At 38.4% G+C, this 23,306-nt stretch overlaps 1 protein-coding gene across 5 annotated transcripts in view; it reads left to right on the top strand.

The window, feature by feature from the left end:
- Nucleotides 1-23,306, top strand: part of SNX7 (sorting nexin 7) — a 164,135-nt gene that overhangs the window by 115,252 nt on the left and 25,577 nt on the right. For 3 of the 5 annotated variants that reach the window (XM_006049771.4, XM_006049769.3, XR_003110100.2), the window contains one exon: nucleotides 523-956. The exons of 1 other annotated variant lie outside the window; for it this stretch is intronic. Coding sequence is in view for 2 of the 4 variants with exons in the window: in XM_006049769.3 (XP_006049831.3) it covers nucleotides 523-600 (78 nt within the window). In the remaining 2 variants the exon portion in view is untranslated. Of the gene's footprint in view, nucleotides 1-473; nucleotides 957-23,306 lie in introns of those variants that run through there. One more of the 5 variants, XM_006049772.3, reaches the window with a different exon arrangement.

Here is a 23,306-nt window from a genome sequence, read left to right as displayed (position 1 = left end):
AGCCAGGCATTCTGCATAGAGATTTATACAGATTATGTAAATTTAATTTTCACAATTGCTTTTGTGGTATTATCATTAACCTAATTTATAGCTGAAGAAACTATAACAGAGATTAATCAACTTGCACAAACATATATGATATAGTAGGATTCAGATCTGATTAAACCATGCTTGTATCACTACTTCTCTGTCTAGATGCTTTATGCCTGCCTCATATCCAAATGGTCCATCTTTTCCTCTATAATTTAGATCTGTTTCTGCCCTGACAGTGGGGACATAGTAGATTATTTCAGCAAACTAATCCATGCTAATTTTTTAACCTTTATCTTTTCATCTTATTTAGCAATAATTTCCCTCATTAAGAATTAAAATATGTAAAAAATGATAGGGATCCTGGCAGGCCGATGGGAAAGGGGAGTTGGACAGATTGCTATTGGAACAGTTATATAAGGATTTACTAATTTTTCTAACAGTGAAAGTGAACTGCTGTTGATCTCCTGATGGTGTGTTTCCATTATTTAGTGCCTTGCTACATGGGAATCCTTCCTTACATCACAGACAGATCTCCACTTGGAAGAAGCCTCTGAAGATAAATTGTAATCTCATTGAAGACCTCTATGTGATCTTTGGAAGATAATGTCTGTTAACCAAAGTTATTCTTTCTCAATGGGCTGGATCCTTTCTAAAGTGGATGAAAAGTATTTCACACTATCTGGAAAACCAACAAATTAAAGCTCAGGTGTTCCAGATCATTGATATAAATTTGGATATATATATATATATGTACACGTACATATACATACATATAAATATTTAGCTTAGTTTTAACTATGTTCTTAAATTTGTATGCCAATAATTATACATAAAAAAGTTTTTTTCTTAAGTATTTGTCTGTGGAATATGTCATTTTAAATATATTGTAAAGACTCAGTTTTAATAAAAAGTTTAATATGAAATGACTGACTATTGTGCATTCTTTTCCTATTAGTAGCTCAAGGCTCTGAATAGGATTCTAATATGAATCCAGTGTATGCTGTGTATTCACCTTTATTTCATCATAATTTTCTCTGAAATACTATTTACTTTGATATTAGGAATTCAAAGTAAATATGTAAAACTGATTAAATATTTCTTAACAATTAAAGATAACTTTGAAAGTTGGTTTGCTAAAAGCTAAAAAATTGTTTAAAGGCTACCAAGATAAATGTAAATTATTTTTGAGTTATTATTTAGAAATACTCATACAGTCATTTTCCTACTAGTAACTTTATGTTTGGGGGATTTTTTTTACATACTCTGCAACTCACATCTAGCTTTATTTTTTAATGTACACAGTGTTTATCAAATTTGTTCTCCCATTTTATTTGTTGTAAGTCAAGTGCAGGTGACTTACGGTAACAGAGATAAAGACACAAGTTACAATAACAGGAATAGAGACACATTACACCTCAATTCATTCTCCAGGCTCGCAGTCTAGTAATATTTATCATACAAAGTGATTTTATATTCATTTTATAGCTATGTAAAAGTTGAATATATTATCTAGCATTTGCTATTTTTTGGAAATAGATATTTCTCAAGACTTGGAATAAAGTGTGAGGTATTTAGTCATGCATATTACCTTACATGGATGACTTGTACCCTTTGGTGGTGGTGGTTGTTCAGGCACTCATGTCTGACTCTTTGCAACCCAGGGACTGCAGCTTGCCAGGCTTCTCTGTCCTTCACTGTATCCCAGACTTTGCTTATTATTTTTAATCATTTGGTTATTAGCATTTAAATAAGTGTCTCACACACACAAAGCAGACATTTAAATCATCTTAACTAAAGCAAGGAAGCTGAAGCTCCACTATTTTGTAAATCTGATGTGAACAGCCGACTCATTGAAAAGTCCCTGATGTTGGAAAGATTGAGGTCAGGAGGAAAAGAGGGTGTCAGAGAATAAGGCTGGATGGCATCACCAATGGCATGGACATGAACTTGGGCAAACTTTGGGAGATGGTGAGTGGTGAGGGACAGAGAGGCCTGATGTACTGCAATCCATGGGGTTGCAAAGAGTCAGACACGACTGGGCAACTGAACAGCAAAAATAAACTAAAACAAGAGATACACAATCACATACACAAATATAAAACTAAACATTTTTTCTTAAATACTGACATGTACACTTTTTAAACCATTTGTAGTGAAGAATCTGCCTTCATTTTTTCACATTTGGCTGCTGATAGCTTTTAAGCTTCACCTGCTTTTTCCTCTCCTGCCCCATGTCTGGACAAGCTGCTAAGAAACCCAAAAGAATGTTCCCTCTTTCAGCACTCACAGGAAGTTCAAACCATTCAACCTCCTCCCTGTGTACAGGGACTCATCTCTAACTATCATAAAAACCTCAAGCCAGTGTCCTTTCCCAGGTCTCAGGACACTTTCAGAGAGGACTGCCCTGTTGGCCCCGTTATGTGATAACTGTAATGGGGAAGCCTCATGATGTGATAACTCTTTTCATACCCTGTTTGTGTGTTCGTGCCACCACTGGTCTTGACATCCAAAACAAATTTGGGTTGAGAAGCCTTCCTATTTATCAGGATGACTTCAACTGTATTGTTTTGCAAACCATTTAGCCACCCCAAACTTCATTTCCCCATCCAGAGATAATAATCTGGAACTCAAATGGAGGGAATAATCTCCAACTAAAAACCTGTTAAATGACACAGAAAAAACTTAGAACACCTGCCAGAGGGAAGTAGGGGTGGGGGAATTAGGTGAAAGTGGTCAGAAGGTACACACTTCCAATTATGAATAAGGCCTGGGGATGTAATGCACAGCATGACAGTCGTTAATAAAGTATTGTGTATTTGAAGTTGACAGGAGAAGTAGATCGTAAAAATTCTCATCAAGGTTTTGGTTGCAAGCGTGAGGTAATGGATATTAACTAATCTTATTGTGTTAGTCATTTTACAGTGTTTAAATAGATCATTATGTGGCAGTCTTAAACTTAATGTTATTTATCAATTATGCCTCAATAAACCTTTAGCTCTGCAAATCTTTCCTCTCTTCTATCCCTCATTCTATCCATGAGTGACATCCCACATACACATCACATACCCACAGAGGTTACATGTGTTAACTTGTGTATATCCTTCCATACGTTGCTCTATACTTACAGTATCCTGTACAGACTTCACACACATATACACACTCCCTCACAGGCAGTTTTTAGGTTTGTCTTATAAAAATGAAGTCATTATACATACTATTTTGCCTTTTGTTTCTCATTTCACAGTATCTTGTGGAAAGCTCTTATGCACTTTTTAAATGGCCGCACAGTATGTCATGGTGTGACTCTGTAGTGATTCGTGAGCCATTTTGTTGATTAGAGTTACTTACTTTGCTTCTAATTTATCATCTCACCACAAAAAGAAACACTATACATTTGGTTGCCACTTCATATCTATAGCCCCTCTCCCCATTTCTCCAGGCCTAAGGAATGTCTAATCTGTCTTCTGTCTTTACAGATTGGCTTGTTCAAGATATTTCATGTTAATGGAACATATAATATATGATTCTTTTTTTGTGACTGGCTTCTATCATTTAACATAATATTTTCAAGTTTCATTCATGTTGTAGCATTGATCAGTACTTTGTTATTTTTTTATGGCCAAAAATATTCTATTGTATATGTGTGTGTGCGAGTGTATTGTTGTTGTTTACTCACTAAGTCATGTCCAACTCTATGGACTGAAGCACGCCAGGCTTCCCTGTCCTTTACCATCTCCCAGAGTTTGTTCAAACTCATGTCCATTGAGTTGATGATGCCATCCAACCATCTCATCCTCCGTCACCCTTTTCTCCCCTTGTCCTGAGTTTTTCCCAGCATCAGGGTCTTTTCTAGTGAGTCGGCACTTGACATCAGGTGGCCAAACTGTTTTAGCTTCAGCTTCAGCATCAGTCCTTCCAATGGATATTCAGGGTTAATTTCCTTTAGGATTGATTGATTTGATCTCCTTGCTGTACTAAGGAATTCTCAAAAGTTTTCTCCAGTACCACAGCTTGAAAGCATCAGTTTGGCACTCAGCCTTGTTAATAGTCCAACTCTCACATCTATACATGTCTACTAGAAAAACCATAGCTTTGAGTATACAGACCTTTATAGGCAAAATGATGCCTCTGCTTTCTAATATGCTGTCTAGGTTTGTCATAGGTTTTCTTCCAAGGAGCAAGCATCTTTTAATTTCATGGCTGCAGTCACTGTCTGCAGTGATTTTGGAGCCCAAGAAAATAAAATTTGCCACAGTTTCCACTTTTTCCCCATCTCTTTGCCATGAAGTGATGGGATGGAATGCCATGATCTTAGTTTTTTGAATGTTTTATTTTAAGCCAGCTTTTTCACTATCCTCTTTCACTCCTGTCACGAAGCTCTTTAGTTCTTTTTCACTTTTTGTCAATAGGGTGATATCATTTGCATATCTGAGGTGGTTGATATTTCTCCCAGCAATCTTGATTCCAGCTTATGAGTCTTTCAGCCCAGGATTTCGCATGATATACTCTGCATATAAGTTAAATAAGCAGGGTGACAAGAACAGATATATATTTACACACACACATATATGTGTGTAAACATATACACTTTTGTTTATTCATTATATTTGTTTTTTCTTTCATTGATAGACATTTAGTTTGTTTTCAGGTTTGGCTATTATGAATACAGCTGCCATAAATATTGGTATGTAAGTGTTTGTGTGAACATACATTTCATTTCTTTTGGACCTGTACCTAAGAGTGGAATTGCTGGTTCATACCACAACTATATTTGACCATTTAAGGAGCTACCAGAATGTTTTTCAAAGTGGCTGTACCATTTTACATTCCTACCATTAGTGTATGAGAGTTCCAATTACTTTACATCCGCATCAGCATTTATTTTTAAAATTTAATTTTATTATAGCCATCCCAATGGATGGAATGGTATCTTGTTTTGACTTGCATTTCCTGTTGCATCTTTTATTGTGGGCCTGTTAGTGATTTATATATATTCTTTGGAAAAATATCTGTTCAGATCCTTTGCCCATTTTTAGTTATTGAGTTGTAAAAGTTATTTGTATAATTCTAGATGCAAATCTCTTATCAGATTATGATTTGCAAATAGTTCTTTTTTACTTTCTTGATAATGCACTTTGAATCACAGAAATTTTAAATTTTGGTGAAGTTCAGTATATTTTTTTCTTTTTTTTGCTTATCCTTTTGGTGTCATAACTAAGAAGTCACTGCCAAAACAGCAGTCATGCAGATCTACCTCTAAGTTTTCTTGTAAAAAGAGCTTTAACTTGTAGATTTTAGGCTTTTGATAGCCACTTTGAGTCAGTCATTGCATATAATGTGTGATAAGAGCCCAATATTATTCTCTTACAAGAGGATATACCGTTGTCTTAGCACTATTTGCTGAAGAGACTGTGTCATAATTTTCACTACTGAGGAACATGGAGTTGGAGCTCCTTGTGTTGTCATCCTGGAAGTGGAACTCCTAGTGTAGTTTTGAACCGGCCAGTGTGATGTGTACTGTGGTGGTGGTTGTTAGCATATGGAAATATGATTACTGGATACCTCATCATAAAAACAATTTTTAAAAACAGCAAAATGAGACATTTGACTCTTACTTAAAGAAAAAAATCTACCCTAAAGTCTACAGGTACTTTTCTTTGCACTCATGCCCTCTTTCAACAACTGCCTCTCGAAGAAAACAATTCTTGTTGTTCAGTTATTTTTCCACCTAGCACGTAGCCTTCAAAAAAAAAGGCAAGGGTTTCAAGTGGGACAGGCCAGTAGCCACTGTATGGAACTGGAGATAGACGTGGCATATTTTGAAAGTGGTTTAAGTCCATCTTGTATAATAGCTTCCAGCCAGGTAATACTGTTTCTTTCTTTCTAAGGATTCCACCCCCTCCTTTCATTCTAGTTACATGGAGGGAAATTTAAAATCTTTTAACTTCAACTGGATATTTAAAGCAGAAACATTCATGGTGAATTTCTCTCTTGTTTTGACCTGAGGTCCTAGGAAGGAAAAAACATTTCCTGTGTTGTACTTGGATGAAAGTCATCATCATAGAGTTTGACTCCTGTGAATTTTAGTCAGTGAGCTCAGGTTTAAGATATGATTTAAGAATGTTACTTGTTTGGTTTCTAGTTTGTACTTTCCCTACTCTTTTTGAAAAATTGTTGGCAGTTGATTGACTAGAAAACATTATTTGCTTCTTTTTTAGAGAATTACAAGCACACAAGACACACACTTAAAATAAAAAATTATCACTGGACATGTGTATGATCCCCAGAATATACAAATAAAAGTATTTTTCCACTTTCTCACACCTCATCCCAAGATTACTACCTTGACTAGTTTTATATTACTCTGGAAACTTGGATTTCTACTCATGCTGTAGACCATCTATTTTATAATCAATTTCTGTCTTTGCCTTAAACAGGTTTTTAAGTTCTTATATTTTTTCCCAAAACTCACAGTTGACTCTGTGCTTTGATTAAGCTATTATTGATTGTGGGGTTTGTTTTGTTTTGTTTTGTTTTTTTGCCTTTGGCCCAGTTTCTCCTTCAGTCTTTTTGTGATATTGTTTCAGAATTCTTATTCTAACTGACCAAAGAAACTACTTTAGAAAAAAATGGGAAATAATGGGCTTATATAACCCAGAAGGAAAAGGGCGTTCTGAATAGGTATATTTCTCTTTCTGTCTATTTCCTACTTTGCTCGAATGGGTTGACCTCCCTTCCACCTAGTCCTGCCTTTGAAAGTGAAAAAGTGAAAGTGTTAGTCAGTCATTTGTATCTGACTCTTTGTAAGTCCATAGACTATAGCCCACCAGGCTTCTCTGCCCATGGAATTCTCCAGGCAAGAATACTGGAGTGGGTAGCCATTTCCTTCTCCAGGGGATCTTCCTGACCCAGGGATCAAACCTGGGTCTCCTGTATGCAGGTGGATTCTTTACCATCTGAGCCACCGGGGAAGCCCAGCCTTGCCTTTTCATGAGGCTTATTCTGTGGTTCTCAGATGGGGGCCCATTTAACAGAGTCTGGAGATATTTTTTGAAACCACATTATGGGAGGAGATACTGGCATATAGTTGATAGAGATCAGGGATGCTGCTAAACATCTTAACCCCCACAACAAAGAACTATCTGACCCAAAATGCCATGATTGCCTAAGCTGAGAATCCTGGGCTAGATTAGTGTTTCCTAGTAACTCCTGGCTCTTGAGTTCCTAGCTTTGCTGCTGGGAAGGAAAGAGCTCTTCTTTTCCAGCTTCAATCAGAAAAGTGGCTTAGGATATAGCCAACTCTCCCTCTTCCCCACATCCTGATCTCAGGCCAGTCTGGGGCTGAAAGCCAGGGTGCCATTATCAATAAATCCTAGGTTAAGTTCTTGTTTTTATACAAAGAACAGCAGGCAAGGGGGTTATTATGCTCAAGGGAAGATGCAGCTTTCATTCAGACCTCATGTTAGATGAGCACCCTGGAAAAGAAGAGGGATGCTTTATGCAAAAGAAAGAAGAGGTTGAGGGAACACAAATTATGTCCACACTATAATTTTAAAATGAGCATACATTTTTATTCATTTAGAATTGTATAAGTTCTATACACTCATATAATTAACAATATTCTGTACTTGCACCTAAATTCCTCAACAAGAAAGGACTGATGTAAAAATAGCTCTACAGGGAATATGGATTAGAAATTGCAAGTATAAATAGACCATTAGTCCAGCACATGTAATTACATAGGAAGTCAATCATAATTTTATTGGCTAACAAATAGCACAAGACTGGGAAATTAAGAGTTATGAGAGTACTCATATATTGAAAATATAGTCTTTACATTAGATTTGATTGAGCCCAGTGGATAAAATATATTCCTATATTGAAATACTACATTGAGATCCCATCAAAGCACACTGATGTGAAGGATATATTGAATGACAAAGCTATGGTCCTTTCTTTTACAAATATATTCAACCAACTACATGATTATTGTAACATGAATGGTGTAATGAAGGATTGCTGCACCGAATTTCACTAAAGATCAAGCTCAGCATTCTCACTGTTTCATGGAGATTTGAAAATTAAGAATAATGAAATTAGTCTATTATGTGGAGATTTCCATGTCTCTTAAGCTAGGTTAGGAAATGAAATATGGCTTATAAACACCTTTAATTTAAATTGAAGTGACTGTGTTCATGATTGATCTTGTAACTAATCAGTCTGTTCTTCGATTCCTCTACCATGTTATAATCTGACCCCCTTTAGCAGTGAACCTCCTAATTCTGGCACCTGTCAAAGAAAATGTTCATGTGAAAGCAGCTATTTTTTCATAACATCTCAAGTGAAATTTTTACATACATACAGTACCAAATAAGCATTCACAGATAAAACAGTAGAATCAGGCCCATTTGTTTCCTTCTTCACAGGTATTTTAGAGGGTATTTTAGATTTAATTTGCTGTTTTATTTTATGTGGCTTTGTTTTTAAATAAAATTAGTCCTTTTTTTCTTCTGAAAATGAACAAATCATGAATTTCTTAGAACTGTCGAATGACTCGAGCCACCTGGTAGGCATGGTATGACTTCCAATTTTTCTGTCCACTGCACTGTATTTCACCAGATCTCTGAGGTATAAGCTCTTGACAAGTTGTTTTATTTCTGTCATTTCACAGATCTACTTAGCTTGAACATCCAGAATCATGGCATTTGACAATCAGTTCTTAATAGTGTCTCAGTCAGCCTTTGTCATCTGAGAAAAGAAAAGCTCCAAGGGGCACGATGACTCTTATTTGGTTGCCCTCTCCATCTGCTCATTCCTTTCATAATCTCAGTGGCAGAAAAGCAAGCCTTTGGTCACATTAGCACTGGATTTCAGTGGACACCCTCTTCAGTATTCCACTCCCTTGCCTACTCTCCCTAGAGCCTCCAAACCTCAATTTTCTGACTCATTTCATCCTGGCAGCTTTATTTGGTCGATATTAAAATGAGAAAATGAAGGATAGTTACTATAATTTTTCTATGCTATGCTAAGTCACTTCAGTCGTGTCCGACTCTGTGCGACCCCATAGACGGCAGCCCACCAGGCTCCCCCGTCCCTGGGATTCTCCAAGGCAAGAACACTGGAGTGGGTTGCCATTTCCTCCTCCAATGCATGAAAGTAAAAAGTGACAGTGAAGTCGCTCAGTCGTGTCCGACTCTTAGTGACCCCATGGACTGCAGCCCACCAGGCTCCTCTGTCCATGGCATTTTCCAGGCAAGAGTACTGGAGTGGGGTGCCATTGCCTTCTCTGATAATTTTTCTATAGCCAAATTTAATTCTCATGATGGGTTATTTTGAAATTGTGTCTTATTTAAAGTCATTTTTATTTTTATTTATTTATTTTTGGAAATTATTTATTTATTTGGTTGCAATGGGTCTTCATTGCTGCGTCAGCTTTCTCTAGGGTGGCTAGCATAGGCTACTTTTTGTTGCAGTGATTGGGCTTCTCATTGTGGTGGCTTCTCTTATTGTGGAGCACAGACGCTAGGCTCATGGGCTTCAGTAGTTGTTGCCCACAGACTTTAGTTGACCTTGGCATGTGGAATCTTCCCAGACCAGGCATTGAACCCATACCCCTTGCTTCATCTGTTCTATAAAAAGACTAATCATAGTACTTTATTAATGTAGTACTGAACAGAATAATATATGTAAAGGGCTGTACATATTAAGGGCACAGGTTAAACATAAAAGGTAAAAACAGGATCTTAGAAGTTTTCCCAGAGAGACCTACCTTACAGCATAGGCATCTTTCCTAAATGAAAAAATCACTTTGATTGCTACCTAATCTGAAACAGAAACATGAAACTATTAGGTTCTGACCAACTCATAGGTAACATAATGATCAAGAAAACTTTCCTAATTTCTAGCTTTTTAAAAGCCAGATGTAGGATTATATCAATGTGTACTGTGAACAGCCTAAAATCAGAGGGAAATAGAAGTTGTCCAGAAACAGATTTTTTCCTGGCAACTCAGTCCTGACATCTAGTTTATAAATGTAGAAATAATGTTCCTTCACATTTAATAATGGCTTTGGATAAACTCTTAGAGTTGTTAGATGTAGAATTAAGTTCTGAGCACACTGTAAAAAAAAAAGGCATTTAACATTTAAAATTCTGAGCCTGTTAGTTAACTGTTCTAGGCCCCAATTTCCCATCTGTGGAAAGGGGGAATTAATCTGCCAAATTTACATTGCTAAGAAGTATTAGAATAAATTATACACAGCTGACTTTGACTACATAAAAAAATTCTATATCAGCTTTCCTTCGTTACTCATCCAAACACTGAGACTTTCAGTCCACCCGTGAATTCAGGGTATCCTGAGATAAAACAAGCTATTGATCATAGTTACTAAGGTGCATTACATTAAGAAAGATTCATGTGTGTGAATATAGATAGATATAAATACACATTTAAGCTTTTATTTATATACATAGATGTGTGTGTATGTGTGCATATGGGTACGTGGTATGTGAATGTGTATAGTAATTAGTGGAACGATGGGAGTTAAAAATGAATGGAGCATGGGACTTCCTTGGTGGTCCACACACCTAAAGCAGGGGATATGGGTTCAATCCATGATCGAGAACTAAGATCCTGCTTGCCACATGGCATGGCCAAAAAAAAAAAAAAAATTATTGGAGCAGAAGTCAATAGTATGCATACTATTGCTTATCTTCCTCCCATCTTTCTATGTGTTACAGTTTTTCCAGGTTTGAAAATGTATTTATGTTCATGTTCATAAGGTTCTTGAGCAATGATATCTTTTAAAATAGGACAGCTATTTGTGTGTGTTTGCCAGCACTTTGGCTAGTGCATTTCTTTAAAGCTGTACTACATATGTTCAAAACAGAAAAATTGAACTTCCACAGTTCCTGTTTATATTTCTTTTAATATAAGTCATGGAGATTGAAGACATTGTTTATATTTTTTATTCTAAACATTACAGTTAGGGTAATCTTTGGGTAAGATCAGAAGAAAAATGCTGTCTTATTTTAAGGGAAGTCTTTCCAGAACATGCAATTAAACAGCTAATCAGAGCTGGTTGAATGAGGCATTTGTTAATTATGCATAAACAATCTTCTTTTCCTACTTGAAGTATTATGATTACTAATTTTAAGATTAAATTAATATTGCTTCTAAGGGGTTTATTTAAGCAATCTGAGATTCTAAAACCTTTTGAAATACTTTGCATTCAAATATCCATCAACCATGCATCCACTCATAGTGTTGTTCACCAATTCCACAAAGATTTCACTGCTAATAGGGACCAGATACCATCATCTGTGCTGCTGTAAATTTTTGTTGTTCATTTGCTAAGTCATGTCCAACTCTTTGTGACTTCATGAACTGCAACCCGCCAGGCTTCCCTGTCCTCCACTATCTCCCGGAGTTTGCTCATATTCATGTCCATTGAGTCGGTGATACTATCTAACCATCTCCTGCCGTGCTGCCCCTTTCTCCTTTTGCCTTCAATCTTTCTCAGCATCAGGGTCTTTTCTAAAGAGTGTGCTGTTTGCATTAGGTGGCCAAAGTATTGTAAATGGTAATGGTAAATAAAATAAACATAACTTGCCTTCAGTAAGTTAAAGTCTAATGAGGAGAAAGACACCATATATAAATAAAAATTAAATCTCAATTTCATGAATGTATTAGGCTCTAGGGCTGCTGTAATAAAGTATCAAAAACTAGGTGGCTTAAAACAACAGAAATTGATTGTCGTTCAGTTCTGGAGGTCGGAAGTCTGAGGTTGGAAGTCTGAGGTTCTAGGGGAAAATCCTTCCTTGCCTCTTCCAGCTGCTGCTGTTTGCTGGCAGGCCTTGGGGCTCCTGGGATTGTAGGTGTCCACTCCATTCACTGGGCAGTCTTCTCTGTGTCTTCATACTGCTTTCCCTCATTACTGTCTGTGTCCAAATATCCTCTTTTCACAAGGACACTAGTCATAATATATTAGGGCCCACCCTAATGACCTCATTTTAACTTCATTACCTCTATAATGACCCCATTTTAAAATAAGGGCACAGTATGGGATACTGGGGATAGAACTTCAACATATGTTCTTTAGGGGGCACAGTTCAACCCATCGGTTCAGTTCAGTCGCTCAGTCATGTCCGATTCTTTGCAACCCCATGAATCGCAGCACGCCAGGCCTCCCTGTCCAACACCAACTCCCGGAGTTCACTCAGACTCACGTCCATCGAGTCAGTGATGCCATCCAGCCATCTCATCCTCTGTTGTCCCCTTCTCCTCCTGCCCCCAATCCCTCCCAGCATCAGAGTCTTTTCCAGTGAGTCAACTCTTCGCACGAGGTGGCCAAAGTACTGGAGTTTCAGCTTTAGCATCATTCCTTGCAAAGAAATCCCAGGGCTGATCTCCTTCAGAATGGACCGGTTGGATCTCCTTGCAGTCCAAGGGACTCTCAAGAGTCTTCTCCAACACCACAGTTCAAAAGCATCAATTCTTCAGCGCTCAGCTTTCTTCACAGTCCAACTCTCACATCCATACATGACCACAGGAAAAACCATAGCCTTGACTAGATGGACCTTTGTTGGCAAAGTAATGTCTCTGCTTTTGAATATGCTATCTAGGTTGGTCATAATTTTTCTTCCAAGGAGTAAGCGTCTTTTAATTTCATGGCTGCAATCACCATCTGCAGTGATTTGGGAACCCCCAAAAATGAAGTCTGACACTGTTCCCACTGTTTCCCCATCTATTTCCCATGAAGTGATGGGACCAGATGCCATGATCTCAGTTTTCTGAATGTTGAGCTTAAGCCAACTTTTTCACTCTCCTCTTTCACTTTCATCAAGAGGCTTTTTAGTTCCTCTTCACTTTCTGCCATAAGGGTGGTGTCATCTGCATATCTGAGGTTATTGCTATTTCTCCCGGCAATTCAACCCATAACAATGCACAGTTACAAACAGTGACAAGTGCTATGATGTAGTCTGACCACAAACAGAGAGAATAATATGAAGCATCTATTTTGAGTAAACAGAGGACTACTGAGGAATCAGAAAATAAGAATTAGCCAAATAGGTAAAGGGCTTTCCAGGAGGTGCTAGTGGTAAAGAATCCATCCGCCAATGCAGGAGACATGAGTTGGATCCCTGGATTGGGAAGATCTTTGGAATAGGAAATGTCAGCCTACTCCAGTATTCTTGCCTGGGAAATCCCATGGACAGAGGAGCCTGGCAGGCTCCATAGGGTCACAAAGAGTCGGACATGACTTAGCGACTAAAGGGCAACCACAAATAGGCAAAGGGGAGTAGACGAGCTGAATGAAATGGCACATGCCAAGGTCCTGAGGTGTGAAAAAACTTGATGCACAGACAGAAACACAGACTGAAACACAAGCTGCGTGTCTTAGAGTGTAGTGAATGAGAGAAAAGGAGTCTCAAGACAAACTTTTAACTTTATCTGAATTTTTAATTTTTTTTTTAGTAATTGTAAGTAATTAGCAGAAAATACTGAGGTAAGATAGCATAACTTATAAGGGATATAATCAGTATAGTTTGATGACTTCCTTGATAGTATGTGTAAAAGGTGAGAACACTAGAGGATATTTCCAAGCTAGTAACTGCAAAAGAACAGGGAGAAGGAAAAAGCTGGCATATCAATGACAATATCAGTGGAATCATTAACGACTTGAAGAAACAGGTTGCAAATTTTCATAACCAGTGTTGCTATTCAAGGTGATTTAAGCTAATCCACTCATAGTGGTCTTTATAATATTTAATAATGTTGATGACAATTGGTAAATAACCCCGACCGTAGGCCTCCAGTCACTTTGCTGGCACCTCTCCTGGAACCTTTCCTAGACTGCCCCCAAATTTCAGAATTGAAAGTGTGCAGTTAAGAGATAGCTGGGGCCTGGAAGTTACCTGCATTCACTCTGTTGCTTGCTATTCTCCATTCTGATTGATCTACCCATAATGCACTGGGCATATCATAGCAAGAAAAGTTTGCATGTGATAAATATAGAGAGATACATATTTATGTGCATATACAGATAGAAGTGCACAGTATATGTGTTTATACACACCCATATAATTATGAAAATTAACTAGGAGGGTAAGCTTAAAATTTATTTATTTTTATATGCCTGTTGGAGCCATAATCTGAAATCTTAGCCATTCACTAAAGCTCAAGAGTTGACTGACTGGAAAGTTGTAGAGGCTAGAGATAGTTGTATCTGGGGAAATAAGCCCTGCAGCAGAAAATCCAGCAGTTGCTAACCTTGATTCAGGCAGGTAATCCACATCCAAATTGGCCTCATTCCATAGAAAAAGATTAAAAGTCAGAGGCTTCAGACAGAGGCAGTGCCCAAAGGTGAGAAAAATAATTGCATACCATTTACAGGAGAGCATCCCAGGGATGAGAAACAAGATCCACTCCATATGGGAGGGACTGGCCCATGCTGGACTCAGGAGAGGTCCTGAGGAGTGGTAGGCTTACACTGACAAAGAAAGTAGGACACAGTGACTGTAATAAACAGGGAAGTAAGCGACTCTAACAGGTTTAAACAGAGAGGAAATATACCCTCACTTAACTAAGAGGTTCAGAAGAAGGGTAGAGCTTTAGCAGCAGCTTACTCAGATAACCCCCGCCTCTGCCACCTGCTCTCACCCCTTGCTGGTGAGCACTTTACCTGCTGGCCTTTCCTCTGTATGCTTTCCTCATCGGGTGAAAATGATGACTTTTGGATTCATATCCACATATGCAGTAGTCAGAGGACACTGGAAGTAGTCTTCCAGTGGTTGTCTGTTTTTAAGATATGGAAAACTTGCCCAGAATGCCCAGCAAACTCCTCCTTGTGTATCGTTTTTCTAGTTTGGAAGATATGCCCATCTTGAACCAATCCCCGTGTCTGTTTAGTAATGCAAAATTGGCCTTGGTTTGAGTTCCTGAATTCATCCCAAACAGGGAATGAGATTACTTTTAAATCAATTTAGTCTACTCCCAGCTTTATTACCTAAAGTTATTTTTAAATTATTTGGGAGTGAGCCATTTGATTAGGTCCTCTCTCAAATACCTTTGAAAGTGAAGAATCAGAAGAGGATTTGGTGCCCTAGTATTAGGGTGTGGCAGATAGAGATGCAGCACACCTATGGACACCTTATCTTTGACAAACTAGGCAAGAACATACAATGGAGAAAAGACAATCTCTTTAACAAGTGGTGCTGGGAAAACTGGTCACCACTGTAAAAGAATGAAACTAGAACACTTTCTAACACCATACACAAAAATAAACTCAAATGGATTAAAGATCTAAATGTAAGACCAGAAACTATAAAACTCCTAGAGGAAAGCATAGGCAAAACACTCTCTGACGTAAACCACAGCAGGATCCTCTATGACCCACCTCCCAGAGTAATGGAAATAAAAGCAAAAATAAACAAGAAAGAAAGTGAAATCGCTCAGTCATGTCTGATTCTTTGCGACGCCATGGACACCAAGCTCCTCTGTCCATGAGATTATCTAGGCAAGAGTACTGAAGTGGGTTGCCATTTCCTTCTCCAGGGAATCTTCCCGACCCAGGGATCGAACCCAGGTCTCCCGCATTGTAGACAGATGCTTTACCGTCTGAGCCACCAATGGAGCCTAATTAAACTTAAAACCTTTTGCACAATGAAGGAAACTATAAACAAGCTGAAAAGACAGCGTTCAGAATCTGAGAAAATAATAGCAAACGAAACAACTGACAAAGAATCTCAAAAATATACAAGCAGCTCAATTCCAGAAAAATAAACGACCCAGTCAAAAAATGGGCCAAAGAACTAAACAGACATTTCTCCAAGGAAGACATACAGATGGCTAACAAACACATGAAAAGATGCTCAACATCACTCATTATCAGAGAAATGCAAATCAAAACCACAATGAGGTACCATCTCATGCCGTTCAGAATGGCTGCTATCCAAAAGTCTATAAACAGTAAATGCTGGAGAGGGTGCGGAGAAAAGGGAACCCTCTTACCCTGTTGGTGGGAATGCAAACTAGTACAGCCACTATGGAGAACAGTGTGGAGAGTCCTTAAAAAACTGGAAATAGAACTGCCATATGACCCAGCAATCCCACTGCTGGGCATACACACTGAGGAAACCAGAATTGAAAGAGACACATGTATTCCAATGTTCATCGCAGCACTGTTCACAATAGCTAAGACATGGAAGCAACCTAGATGTCCGTGAGCAGACAAATGGATAAGAAAGCTGTGGCACATATACACAATGGAATATTTCTCAGCTATTAAAAAGAATGCATTTGAATCAGTTCTAATGAGGTAGATCAAACTGGAGCCTATTATACAAAGTAAGTCAGAAAGGAAAACACCAATACAGTATATTAATGCATATATATGGAATTTAGAAAGATGTTAATGATGACCCTATATGGAAGACAGCAAAAGAGACCCAGATGTAAAGAACAGACTTTTGGACTCTGTGGGAGAAGGTGAGGGTGGGATGATTTGAGAGAATAGCATTCAAACATGTATATTACCATTTGTGAAATAGATCGCCAGTCCAGGTTCAATGCATGAGACAGGGCGCTCAGGGCTGGTGCACTGGGACGACCCTGAGGGATGGGATGGGGAGGAAGGTGATAGGGGGGTTCAGGATGGGGGACACATGTACACCCATGGCTGATTCATGTCAACGTATGGCAAAAACCACTACAATATTGTAAAGTAATTCTCCTCCAATTAAATTAATTAATTTAAAAAAAGATAGAGATGCAGACACCAAGACAATATTAGAAACATCAAAGATTTATGTAGGATATACCTATAAAAGATAAAGGGTTGAGGAACAGAGAAAGGCTTCAGAGTGCAATGTGGCTCTAAACCTAAGAGGGGGCAGGAAAGGAAACGGATCTCAGGACACAGTTCAGCCCTGAAAAAGTCAGGCCAGAAGGGAGCCCAGGGCAAAGACAACTGTTTGGAGAGTCTTGTGTGGGCAGAAATAGCCCAGCTCTAGTCCCTCTGCCAGGCTCAGTCACTGGCTGTGAGCAGCCCAGGGAAAGCATCTGGAGATGTCTGCTAACTAGGCTTCTGATAGCAGGTCAGCTTTCGGAAGGAGATTGATGTGACACACTTAGCTGCTCTGTAAAGGACTGTCATGCAGAGTCCTGCACTTTTCAGTTTCTGGGACATATAAAAAACAAGATTTTACCAAAACTTATTCAGTGGCAATGATTAATTCTCTTACTCTTTCACTTAGAGGCACCTTGTTAAACAGAAAGATTTGGGAAAATTTAACTATTGCTAATTTTAATAAAACTTGGCCCTTACAATAAATTTTGATTAAGTGCATTAAAATCATATCTTTGTCATAAGTTTGGAGTTAAGACTTAGCTCATTCAATTTATGTAAATGCCTGTCATATGATCTAACTGGCAAAACCAGCCCTCATGGTCAAATCAGTTAGACTTTCTGTAAGAAATCCTTTCAATTCACAGAAACATATAAACATATGTTTATATGTTTGTATGTTTTGTTTGTATTTTTATGGTAATCATCTTCTTTCTGAATTCTAAGATAGGTACATGAGAGATATGCAATAGATGGAAGGATGGGTCCACAGATAGATAAATAGATTGGTCTTGCTACCAGTTTGTTATTTGGATAAAGTAAAACATCTCAACTTTCAGTATTTCTTATAAATTCTTTGCTTTGCTTTCCCTGGTGGCTCATGATAAAGAATCAGCCTGCAGTGTGGGAGACCCAGGTTCAATCCCTGGGTCAGAAAGATCCCCTGGTGATGGGAATAGCTACCCACTGCAGTATTCTTGCTTGGAGAATCTCATGGGCAGAGGGACCCGGTGGATTACAGCCCATGGGGTCACAAAGTCAGACATGACTTTTCATGCGATATAGACACTGGAGCAGTGCTTTCTTTCATGATCATCCAGAGATGGATAAGATGAGGTCATGAAGTAAAACTTAAGTAATTCCACCTCACCCAACATTCTGAACATCTCTGCATTGACAAGAATACAGCATTTTAGATTGCATGCATTGTTATACATATATAGACTGTACCCCTGGGAAATTAACCATAGTAAAATTCAGTTTTGTAAGAGATATGCATCTTCTTTGTAAAATGGGACAAGATCAACTGTAAAAGGGAGATGAGAAAAAAAAAAGTGGGCCTGACTTCTAGAAAAGTTTTGTTGTTTTTTTTTTCTCAAAAAATGATCATTTTTATTTATCAATGTTATTAGAAAAGTTTAATGGCAGAACATCAGTACAGTCATTTTTGGTTTATATATCATGGACTACTTTGCCACTCTAATGAGTATTTATAAAGAGTGTATTTTAACATACTGTGCTATGACATTAAATGACGTTAAATGAAAAACATCAGTATGTAAAACTCTGCAGTACAATGTTATTATGTCAGCACACAGGAATATCTGGGGTGAAACCATTAAGAGAACTTCTCGAGGAGTTTTAGAAGTCCCATGGGCTTGTTTGGTAGTCTCCAAATATTGGTACACCAAAAACTACCATACAATTGCACTCATCTCACATGCTAGCAAGGTAATGCTCAAAATCCTTCAAGCTAGGCTTCAACAGTAGGTGAACCGAGAACTTCCAGATGTTCAAGCTGGATTTAGAAAAGGCAGAGGAACCAGAGATCAAATTGCCAACATCCATTGGATCACAGAGAAAGCAAGAGAATTCCAGAAAAACATCTCCTTCTGCTTTATTGACTACTCTAAAGCCTTTGACTGTGGATCACAACAAACGGTGCAAAATTTTGAAAGGGGTGGGAATACCAGATCACCTTATCTGCCTCCCAAGAAACCTGTATGCAAGTCAAGAAGCAACAGTTAGACCAGGGATAGAACAATGGACTGGTTCAAAACTGGGAAAGGAGTACATCAAGGCTGTATATTGTCACCCTGCTTATTTAACTTATATGCAAAGTGCATCATGCAAAATGCCTGGCCAGAGGCATCACAAGCTGCAATCAAGATTACTGGGAGAAATATCAACAATCTCAGATGCATATGCAGATGATACCACTTTAATGGCAGAAAGTAAAGAGGAACTAAAGAGCATCTTGATGATGTTGAAAGAGGAGAGTGAAAAAGCTGGCTTAAACTCAATATAACGAAGATCATAGCATCTGTTCCCATCATTTCATGGCAAGAATGGGGCAAAAGTGGAGACAGAGACAGATTTTATTTTCTTGGGCTCCAAAATCACTGCAGATGGAGCAGTGTGACTGCAGCCACAAAATTAAAAGGTGCTTGCTCTTTGGATGGAAAGCTATGACAAACCTAGACAGCATAATAAAAAGCAGAGACATCACTTGACTGACAAAGGCTCGATTAGTCAAAGCTATTGTTTTTCTAGTAGCTATGTATGGACGTGAGAGGTGGACTGTAAAGAAGGCTGAGCGCTGAAGAATTGATGGTTTTGATTTGTGGTGCTGGAGAAGACTCTTGAGAGTCCCCTGGACAACAAGGAGATCAAACTAGTCAATCCTAAAGGAAATCAACCCTGAATATTCATTGGAAGCACTGATGCTGAAGCTGAAGCTCCAATACTTTGGCCACCTGATGCAAAGAGCCAATTCATTGGAAAAAACCGTGATGCTGGTAAAGATTGAGGGCAGGAGGAGAAGGGGGCGACAGAGGACAAGATGGTTGGATAACATCACTGACTCAATGGACTTGAGTTTTAGGAAACTCTGGGAGATAGTGAAGGACAGGGAAGCCTGACTTGCTACAGCCCATGGAGTTGCAAAGAATCAGACACGACTTAATGCCCAAATAACAACAAAAATTGCCCCTGTGATTTTGCTCGTTTTTCTTTCTACTAATGAATTATTTCCTCCTGCCTTTCAAACTCATACTCGACCTTTAAGACTGACCTCAATGTTACTCAATTTTTGATGAATTTTCCTATCATCACCAAGAGTCAGATTTCCTTCCACTCACCCATGACACATTATATCTAGAATTTGTTTATTTATTTAAATTTTTTGAACTTTATTAAGGTATGATTTACACATAAAATTAAAGCTATTTAAGTGCATTTGATGATTTGATATATGTGTACATTTGAAAAGATTCCCTGCCTTATTTCACTTAGTATAATGCCCTCAAGATTCATCCTTGTTTTCGCAAATGGCAGAATTTCCTTTATTTATTATTTATTTATTTTTTAAGGCTGAATAATGTTCTATTGTAAATCTATTCATCCATCAATCAACACTTAGGCTATTGTGAGTAATGCTACAACAAACATAGAGGTACACATTTAAATTTCCAGATAGTGATTTTGCTTCTTACGGATATAAACCCAGAAGTGAAATTGCTAGATCCTATGGGAGTTCTGGGAGAAGGCAATGGCACCCCACTCCAGTACTTTTGTCTGGAAAATCCCATGGACAGAGGAGCCTGGTAGGCTGCAGTCCATGGGGTCGTGAAGAGTCGGACACAACTCAGCGATTTCACTTTCACTTTTCACTTTCATGCATTGGAGAAGGAAATGGCAACCCACTCCAGTGTTCTTGCCTGGAGAATCCCAGGGATGGGGGAGCCTGGTGGGCTGCCGTCTATGGGGTCGCACAGAGTCGAACACGACTGAAGTGACTTAGCAGCAGCAGCAGCATGGGAGTTCTATTTTTATTTTTTTTGTGAGGAACTTTATACTGTTTTCTATAGTGACTGTACCAGTCTATGTTCCCACCAACAGTACAAACACCCCATTTTCTCTTTGCCAGCAGTAGTTATCTCTTGTCTTTTTGATTAGATATCCTGATAAGTGTGAAGTGATTTTTTGTTTTGTTTTTGACTTGCATTCCCCTGATAATTAGTGATAATGAGCATCTTTTCATATATCTGTTGACCATCTATATGTCTTCTTTGGAAAAATTTCTATTCAGGTCCTTTCCCTATTTTTTAATCACATAGTTTGGATTTTGCCTATTGAGTTGTATGAATTTCTTATATATTTTTGGATATTAACACCTTATCAGATATGTGGCTTGCAAATATTTTATTCTATAGGTTGTCTTTTCATTTTGTGTCTTCCTTTGTTGTACAGAAGCTTTTTAGTTTGATGCAATCCCATTTGGTTATTTTTGCTTTTGTTGTCTTTGCTTTTGATGTCAGATCCAAAAAGTCATTGCCAAGACCAATGGCAAGGAGCCTATGTTTCATGTTTTCTTCTAGGAATTTTACTGTCTAGGGTCTTATATTCAATTCTGTAATCTATTCTGAGTTGATTTCTGTATATCATATAAGATAGGTAGTCATTGTTATTCTTTTGCACCTGGCTCTTCAGTTTTCCCAACACCATTTATTGGAGAGACTATCATTTCCCCATTGTACATTCTTGACTTCTTTGTCAAAAATTAATTAACCATATATGCATGCATTTAAAGGTTTATTTCTTGTTCTGTCCCACTGTTCCTGAAATCCGCTTGTCTATGTCATCCTGCACCCTACTCCAGTACTCTTGCCTGGAAAATCCCATGGATGGAGGAGCCTGGTAGGCTGCAGTCCATGGGGTCGCTAAGAGTCGGACACGACTGAGCGACTTCACTTTCATGCATTGGAGAAGGAAATGGCAACCCACTCCAGTATTCTTGCCTGGAGAATCCCAGGAACCGGGGAGCCCGTTGGGCTGCCGTCTATGGGGTCTCACAGACTCGGACACGACTGAAGCGACTTAGCAGCAGCAGCAGCATGTCATCCTGAGAATACAATCACAGTAATAATAATTATTCTCTAACTCTCTGCCTCATATTTTCAACCTCAAACTATGCTAGTTTAAAGTGTTTAGAGAAAATAAGGTGATTCTGTGCATAACAAACTGAAGTTACATTTGAATTGGAGACTGCAAGATTAATTAAGAATTTGTTGCCGTAGCACAGAATAGAGATTACTCAGATCTTAACTAAAGTAGTAGCAGTAGAATTTGAAAGGAGTTGCTAAAATGTTAGGAAAAAGAAGTCAGTTTTGTTTTGAAAGCCAAAGGAAGGACTGAGTTTCAGAATAAATTAAAAACAAAATAACATGAATTCCTTCAGAGCCAACATATAGGAATGGACCTACTGAACTTGGCAACTAGGAAGTTAATGCTAACTATAATGAAAGGGGCTTCCCTGGTGGCTCAGACAGTAAAGAATCTGCTTGCAATGAAAGTGGCCTGGGTTTGATCCCTGAGTTGGGAAAATCCCCTGGAGAAGGGAATGGCTACCCACTTCAGTGTTCTTTTTTTTTTTTTTTTCTTTTTTTTTTTTTTTAAATTTTATTTTATTTTTAAACTTTACATAACTGTATTAGATTTGCCAAATATCAAAATGAATCCGCCACAGGTATACATGTGTTCCCCATCCTGAACCCTCCTCCCTCCTCCCTCCCCATTCCATCCCTCTGGGTCGTCCCAGTGCACCAGCCCCAATCATCCAGTATCGTGCATCGAACCTGGACTGGCAACTCATTTCATACATGATATTTACATGTTTCAATGCCATTCTCCCAAATCTTCCCACCCTCTCCCTCTCCCACAGAGTCCATAAGACTGTTCTATACATCAGTGTCTCTTTTGCTGTCTCGTACACAGGGTTATTGTTACCATCTTTCTAAATTCCATATATATGCGTTAGTATACTGTATTGGTGTTTTTCTTTCTGGCTTACTTCACTCTGTATAATAGGCTCCAGTTTCATCCACCTCATTAGAACTGATTCAAATGTATTCTTTTTAATGGCTGAATAATACTCCATTGTGTATATGTACCACAGCTTTCTTATCCATTCATCTGCTGATGGACATCTAGGTTGCTTCCATGTCCTGGCTATTATAAACAGTGCTGCGATGAACATTGGGGTACTCGTGTCTCTTTCCCTTCTGGTTTTCTCAGTGTGTATGCCCAGCAGTGGGATTGCTGGATCATAAGGCATGTCTATTTCCAGTTTTTTAAGGAATCTCCACACTGTTCTCCATAGTGGCTGCACTAGTTTGCATTCCCACCAACCCTCTTACACTTCAGTGTTCTTGCCTGGAGAATTCCATGGACAGAGGAGCCTGTAGCCCAGGTGGGCTACAGCCCATGGGGTCACAAAGAGTTAGACACAACTGAGTGATTAACACACACACACACACACACACATATAATAAACAGTTTTGCTTATAACTCAATGGCTGTAATTTACTGCAACTCAGTGGCTGGTCACATAACATACTTAGCTTCAAGGAAAACTGGAGAATATAAT

This window comes from Bubalus bubalis, chromosome 6 (assembly GCF_019923935.1).
Source record: "Bubalus bubalis isolate 160015118507 breed Murrah chromosome 6, NDDB_SH_1, whole genome shotgun sequence".
NCBI classification, from domain to species: Eukaryota; Metazoa; Chordata; class Mammalia; order Artiodactyla; family Bovidae; genus Bubalus; species Bubalus bubalis.
The sequence above is the reverse complement of the archived record's forward strand: the minus strand, read 5'-3'. Positions and strand labels throughout refer to the sequence as shown.